At 38.9% G+C, this 6881-nt stretch overlaps 2 protein-coding genes across 4 annotated transcripts; both read left to right on the top strand.

Annotated features, from left to right (window-relative positions):
- The first annotated feature begins 415 nt into the window (after positions 1-415).
- mrpl49 (mitochondrial ribosomal protein L49) lies at positions 416-2687 on the top strand. The gene is made up of 4 exons (XM_007235417.4): positions 416-636; positions 1031-1178; positions 1801-1925; positions 2132-2687. Exons 1-4 carry the CDS (start codon positions 526-528, stop codon positions 2276-2278), a joined length of 531 nt encoding a protein of 176 aa, XP_007235479.1. The 5' UTR covers positions 416-525; the 3' UTR covers positions 2279-2687.
- On the top strand, positions 2485-6033 carry znhit2 (zinc finger, HIT-type containing 2). Of its 3 annotated transcripts, none has more exons than XM_007235419.4 (2): positions 2485-2584; positions 4255-6033. In XM_007235419.4, the coding sequence occupies exon 2, from the start codon at positions 4280-4282 to the stop codon at positions 5945-5947; it is 1668 nt and encodes a 555-aa protein (XP_007235481.3). In that variant the 5' UTR covers positions 2485-2584; positions 4255-4279; the 3' UTR covers positions 5948-6033. The 3 variants fall into 3 exon arrangements, with proteins under 3 accessions (XP_007235481.3, XP_007235480.3, XP_007235482.3); XM_007235418.4 differs by lacking the exon at positions 2485-2584 and adding an exon at positions 2894-2983; XM_007235420.4 differs by lacking the exon at positions 2485-2584 and adding an exon at positions 2999-3551.
- The last annotated feature ends 848 nt before the right edge of the window (positions 6034-6881 follow it).

The following is a 6881-nucleotide window of genomic DNA, read 5'->3' as shown; positions in this document are numbered from 1 at the left end:
CGAAACAGATTCAATAACAATAAAGGCCAAAGTCTTTATCAGTTAATTCTGCGGCTAAAATTCTTCCGCATATACAAGACCCTCCTGTCTGTTTGAATGGAGAGAGACTGAAATATTCATTACCAAATCTAAGATACTCATTTGAACAACATATTTTAAATAACATGTTGATAAAATCCAACAAAAACCTCATGATTTGTAAGTTTGTAGCGTCTGGTTCCATAATGCACAAAACAAACGCCAGAGGGAGCCCGCGAGTGAGTCCTCAATGATCCGAGGTGAATGGAACTCAACGGCTAAAAACTCATTTTAGAAAGAAAACAGAAATATCCTGGACAAGTGGTGTTTTTGGTGAAGTAAAGACTTCACCTTTATTTACTATATAAATATGTGTATACGAGTTTAATAAAAAGTAACTAATCTGTGTCGTTTCGGTGTTTTCCCACCCGTATTCCAACATGTCTGGGTCTGTATGAAAACGGGTGAGAAATAAAATCCGCTCTCTCTCAGCGTGAGTCGGGAAAGATGGCGGCGTCCTTTAGAAGCGTGCTTATGACTTTGAGTCCGGGGTGTTCCTTTAGAAGAAGAATTGGCCTTCCAGTTAGATATGTGGTTAATGTTGGAGCCTGTGTGCAGGTGAGTTAGATTTTATAACTTACATGCATATTATGTTGTGTGGTTGTTGTGCCGCTTGTCCGGTAAAACTCGAGATCTGTTCTACCTTAAAATGTTCCTGCTGCAGCATTTAAGGTGGAACGGAAAATTCAAATAGAAAAATGTTTGTGTGCCTCGATAACCGATTGAGGACATTTTTAATTATTGATATAATATGATTTTACACGTAAAATCATATTAAGTGCTGAAACAAAGACCATGTGGATGAGTTTTCTTTAGGCTGGCAATCATTGTAGGTAGATCGATGTGATTTATATTTATTTATGTAATGAAAAAAGCGCTTATGGACATGTTCAGTGCCCTGGTTGTTCGGTTTCTCCATGTTCTCCGTTATGATTGTTTATCTGTTTTTCAGTCAGAGCACAGCAATGTTGGTGGAAAGGGAAAAGTAGTTGAATCTACAGAGGAGTATAAATTCGTGGAGAGGCTGATTCCCCCGACACGGGTCCCTACCCCACCTAAACATGAAGGGCCTACACCATCAGGATGGACCCCTCCATCAGGTAAAGCGGTGTGTCCTGGTGGTCGGTACAGTTGTGGCAGAGTGACTAGTTGATTGGCATGACTGGAATGATAAAACAATCCATATAGTGATGCTCTGTCTTGAAACAGGTTATTTTGTATCTATTTTAATATTTACTTCGAAATTTTACTAGAATTTTTGTATAATTGCAGTTTAGTGCAATATATATCCACTAAATGTTCTGTAATGTAGTATTTTGGTACCTTTTTTGTTACATAAATTGAGTTTTGTTGTTAAACAAAAATACTAAATTTACACGTTTGTAAAACGAATTTTTGAAATTAGTTAAATATTTTTTAATTGTTTTGTTATTGTCAAGAGTATTGTCATTGCAATAATACACAGAATATCATGATATTATTTTATAACAGTCTTGATTGAGCTGTACTATCAGTGTGACCAGCTTGAATAGCAAGATAAAGCTAGAGAAAGCTTTTTCACTTTAGTACTCAAACTTTAGTATGATCAGCTTGATCAAAGTGGGGAAAAAACAACTTGGACAGTTAGCAGCTGCTCTTCATCTGGGGGGTTCAGTGTAGACAAAGGTTAACATTGCACACAACAATTAAAATATGTCTTTTCTTTTTTTTTGTTTAAAAAAGAGACACCACCAAATCTGCCATACATGATCCGACGCTCCAGAATGCACAATGTTCCTGTCTACTCAGATATCAAACATGGAAACCAGAAGAGCACTATTGTACGAAAAGTGGAAGGAGACATCTGGGTGAGTTAAGTGTGTATATTTTGTCCTCCATGCTCCAATTAAAGGGTCATAATGATTTTTTTCTGTCAACCTCTTTATTCCTTATAAATAAACTAATTGTTTTTTTAACCTTACTCTATGGAGTTCTGATTTGCTGCCTTAAAGGTAGGGATGCTATCCCCCTCTATGCCGAAAGCTTTTGTTTATGAGCTCAGTTTGTTTTTCAGGCTTTGGATAAAGATGTAAAGAAGTATCTGCAGCAGCTGACTGGCAGAGAGCCACCAACACAAGTTAATGAAGTCACCGGGAGCATTCGCATTAAAGGGGAGTTTGACACAGAGCTGAAGGAGTGGCTGGTGAAAAAGGGGTTTTAAAGTGCTGAAAATCTGCAATGTTGTGTTTACTGGTAATTTAGGATGGACAAAAAAATGGCTAAAACTGTATGAGGAGAATTCCGACATGTTTATTACTTGCAGTGCCACATTTAACAATGTAAATATATATATTTTAATGAAATCTGGATGCTGAGGTGCATTAAATCTGATTAGAGTTAATTATGCTCATTAAGTGCTGACCGTATCAGCCATTTAGTCAGTAATGTTTATTGTGGTTCACTTCTCACAGTAATTGCACTGTCCACCCCTACAGTTAATACCAGCTGATCTGCCAGTGGAGCAAAGGTGAATATTTCTCACTTGTTTTTGTAATGTATTTCTTGTCTGAAATGTGTAAATAAATTAAAACTTGAAATAAAGATAAAAAAAACTTGTGTATTATTATTAACTGTGCTTGATGTGATTAAGCTATACTTATTAATTGTATATAATACAACAAACAAATATGCAAACATGTAATTACTATTATAATCATGTATTTTAGTATTAGAGGCATATCAGTAAATAATTAAATATTGACTGTAGAAAGTGGATTATTAACTGAATGTATACTTAGAGAAGGCTGGTTTATTTACTGTTTGCCGTTACGGCTGCGTAAATGTAACGCCGCATGAAGCTCGTGAAGGCAGCGCGTTTTGTGTACGTCATCATCGCGAGCCTTTCGCCCGGGAGCAGAAGCAGCGCGTGAGTGATAAACAATAAACTGTACAATTCCTGTATTAAAGGCGGAATACTGCTGTTTGTAGTGGAACGTGGTGGTGAAGTAAAGCAAAAATATGGGTGGCTTCAATTGGTCTCAGACTTGTCTGGTATCTTAAATGCCGATTATGGTAGAATGGACAATTTCAGAGATAACATTAGCTAAAATGAAACGAGAGTAAGAGAGACTACAGAACAATTGTTAACAAATAAACGTTACAGATTTTATTTGTGCTTCCACTGTAAATCTAATTTTGATTTGTTGTATTCTTGATATGTTGACCCTTTGGTTAAATGATTTATTGAGGGTCTTGAGAGTAAATTCAGTGTTTCCGCATTAGCACGTAGTTGTGAAGTGAAGTAAAAACAATACATCTTGTCAATACTTGTAGGATTATCTTTCGCTGCAAATTACAGCTGCAGGTCTTTTGCGCGTCTAGTGACTTTTTTTTTTGCTTTTCTTTGCAAAACCGTTCAAGCTCAGCCAGGTGGATAGAGAGCGTATGTGAACAGGACGTTTCATGTATTGCCACAGATGCTCAATAGGATTAAGGTCAGGACTTTTTGGCCGTTCTAACAGATAACTATTGTTTGATCTGAACCATTGCACTGAAACTCTGGCTGTATTGTAAGGCTAGAATGTTTTTTGGAGAATTGTTCTGTATTTCTCATAGAGGCTTTCTTTAAAAAAAACTTTTTCATAAAGACCAGATTGGAGTAAACAACCAATAGTTGTTTTGTGCACAGATTTTTTCCAACTTCTCTGTGAATCTCCGCAGTTTCACCAGAGTGACCATAGGTCTCTTAGCTGCTTCTCCTTGTGTGAGCTGTTGGGTCCTTCTGTTTTTGCATGATTGATTGAACAGTGCTCCGTTAGACCTGTAAACATGTTATTAATCTGCAAATCACAAAGACAAAAAAAAAACAACAACTATTAAGGCACTGTCCACATTTAGCCTCATTCTGAACAGACATCACTGACTCACTGTGATGTTCGCATATTCATAAAACTGAACTTACCCTGTCCACACACCCCCACTGATGGTGAAGTTTCAAAATCTCCACTTTGAAAGGCATTTTCTAAAAGCACCGTTTTCATTGACCTGAAAACTAACGAAGGCAATTATAAAATCCAAACGTTTGTGGGTGTAATAATTAAATGATTAATAATTAAGTGAACAAAGCTGCAATCAATTTTTAATGAAATGTGATGAGTTTGATTGAATGTTTTTGTAACTGTTTCTACTTTTTTGCAGGTAGTAGCTGCTGCAAGATAAGTGTATGATGGAAAAGATGATTAGAGGGAGAGTTCCTGCGAGTATGCAGACATTTATGATTGACATGACTCCAGAGAAGGAAGAGCTGAGAGACTGGGAAGAGGGGGAACCCGACCCTGTAACAGGACCCTTTCAGACTGCATCTGAAGCTCTGCTGAGTCCAGCTGGAACAGACATGGTGGCCTCCAGACTTTGCGGACTCTGCTTATCCAAATCCTGTTGCTACACCTGTCCCAGGTGTAATGTCCCGTACTGTGGACTCAGCTGCTACCGTGGCCCAGCTCATTCAGCGTGTTCGGAGGAGTTCTATAAGGAATTCGTGTCCGAGGAGTTGAAGTGCTCTGATGTCACAGGGGACGAAGGGCGAGCTCAGATGCAGGAGATCCTCCTGAGGCTGAAGAGCAGTGCTGCTGTGAGCGGGGGGCTGGAAAATGTGTTAAAATGTGAAAAGGAGGAGAGCAGGGAAGATGTGACAGAAAAAGATTTTGTGGCACTGGAGTTGCTGACCAGACTGGCAAAACTACAGGCCAGCGGAAAGGAGGAAAAGGAGGTTCAGGAAATACTGCAGAAACTAAAAAACATGGAAGAAGGTCCTCACAGTGAAGAAGAAGAAGAAGAAGAAGAAGAAGAAAAAGATGAGACTCTTGCATGTAAGCTTTCAGGGGTGAATATTAACTCTCTAACAGAAGAGGAGCTCTGGGATCTTCTGCCATCCCAGGACAAGGAGCAGTTTGAGCGCCTTGTGATGGCAGGAGGTATCGCAGGCTTGGTGCCACTGTGGAGGCCCTGGTGGGAAAGACATGAACAGACCACCAAATCATTTGTAGAGGAACTACAGTCAGAGAAGGATGAGGCACAACTGAGTGACCAGAAGGGAGGACAGGGTTTCACAGGTCAAAATGCAAATAAGGAAACACAGATGAACAATTTACAACCAGTTCAAACAGACCAGTGCCCACCCCAAGTCAGACAGGGTCTTAAAAAACAGAACGTTTTGTCCAAAAAAAAAGGCGGCCCAAACTCTGCTCCACTTATCAGTACTAAAATCCTGCCCCTTCACAAACTGTCCTCCAGCCACTCCCCTCTAGTCCAGTTCAGCATGGTCAACACCCTTTACGGCTATGCCTTTTCTCTTTGTCTGTTTAATGGAGACATTTCTGAGTCAGAGCAAATGCTGGACTTTTGCCGAACAGTTTTGGAGATTTCTGAGAGTCTGGACACGGGCAGGGTGTTTTCCTCTCTTTCTGAGGCTTTAGAGGGCGCCACTATTGCAGTTTCAGCATCTGGATGCTCAGACAGATCTGATTTGGATGCTCCAGTCCGAGCCTTACATGCTGTAGCTCATATTCTGACTGGGCAAAGTAAAGATGACCCAACAGGCTATTCGCTGTCTGCCCTGACACAGCTCTGGATGGTTTTCAAGGAGGCCCGAGCATCTGTTTCTAAGGAGGAGAAGCAGTGGAAAAGGAGATTTTTTCTGGCAGGAAAGAAGTGTGAGTTTTTTCAGTCCTGGGTCAAGGAGAACACTGAGATTGTTAAGAGCTTAGCAAGGCAGGCATGGAGAGAGTACAACTGGAAACAAACTGAAAGAAAGACTTTGGAAAGCGAAAGAAAAGTGGTGGAAGAGCGATGGAAAAAGGGAAGAGGGAAAATGCTGATAGAGGAGATTTAAGTGTTTTAACAAAATATATTTTCTGCACTTCTTTCATCTTCTCTAAGACAATAAAATAATATTAATCAAAAAATGACATTTTTAAACTGATTGTGGCAATGTTGTTACTATCTGGGGGGAGCATTTAATCATCTAAGAGTGTCTGTGCTGTATCAGGCTTTGGTCTGCTATTTCTTAGTCATGTGCACCAACAGAGAACTAAGATCCCTCCTTAATGTCATACCAAATAAATAAATTGTGTGGAAGTGGAAGAACGGCATAAAAATAATAATAATAAATGTGAGCTTTAAGAAGTAGAAGGTAGATTATGTTAAGAACATAAAATTATTTTTGTATTGCCATTGAGTCGCTATCAAAAGTATCTTCAACAGTTTACGAAAGCTGTGATATCTAACTCATAAAATGATATATTAGCTGTATCAAATAGGCTTGAGTTATTTTAAAGTCCATAAGATTTTTCTCAATATAAACACATTCACACACAGTGACAGTGTGTGTATTAAACACATTTTTATAATTTATTTACAGAATTGACTTGGGTCTTAAATGTTGTTGTTCAGTTTTCTAGTCAGGCATAAGGCCTACCTGTAGGCAATATTTTGCTTTCAAATGCTGTGTTGTGGAAGACTAGATTAAATCCCTGTCTGAGAAACAGCCCCTTTAAGTTTAAGTTGTTAAAACATAAGTGTAATTTTCATTTTAAGTCAAGGTTAGTCTATGTTTAGATGTGGTCAGAGAATTTGCCCTGGGAAACAAAATTAAGCCTGTCCTTATTCTAAAGTAGCACTGCCTTTTCCAAGTGATTGCCATTTCATCACTGGACTGTCCAGTTTGCCAGTAAATGCAATGTGTTTGTGGAATGTCTGGTTGTGAACAATAGGTGTGGGGCAGTGATTTTAAAACTTTTTGGACTACGCACCACCAATGACCAAAC

Source organism: Astyanax mexicanus, chromosome 20 (genome assembly GCF_023375975.1).
Source record: "Astyanax mexicanus isolate ESR-SI-001 chromosome 20, AstMex3_surface, whole genome shotgun sequence".
Lineage (NCBI taxonomy): Eukaryota > Metazoa > Chordata > Actinopteri > Characiformes > Acestrorhamphidae > Astyanax > Astyanax mexicanus.
The sequence above is the reverse complement of the archived record's forward strand: the minus strand, read 5'-3'. Positions and strand labels throughout refer to the sequence as shown.

What these genes read in the sequence shown, in the direction of transcription:
- znhit2 (XM_007235419.4), top strand. Translation starts at nt 4,280, where the DNA reads ATGATGGAAAAGATGATTAGAGGGAGAGTTCCTGCGAGTATGCAGACA.
- mrpl49 (XM_007235417.4), top strand. Translation starts at nt 526, where the DNA reads ATGGCGGCGTCCTTTAGAAGCGTGCTTATGACTTTGAGTCCGGGGTGT. An exon ending in AGGATGGACCCCTCCATCAG is followed by an intron (nt 1,179 to 1,800) that starts GTAAAGCGGTGT and finishes TGTTTAAAAAAG; the next exon opens with AGACACCACCAAATCTGCCA. An exon ending in AAGTGGAAGGAGACATCTGG is followed by an intron (nt 1,926 to 2,131) that starts GTGAGTTAAGTG and finishes TTTGTTTTTCAG; the next exon opens with GCTTTGGATAAAGATGTAAA.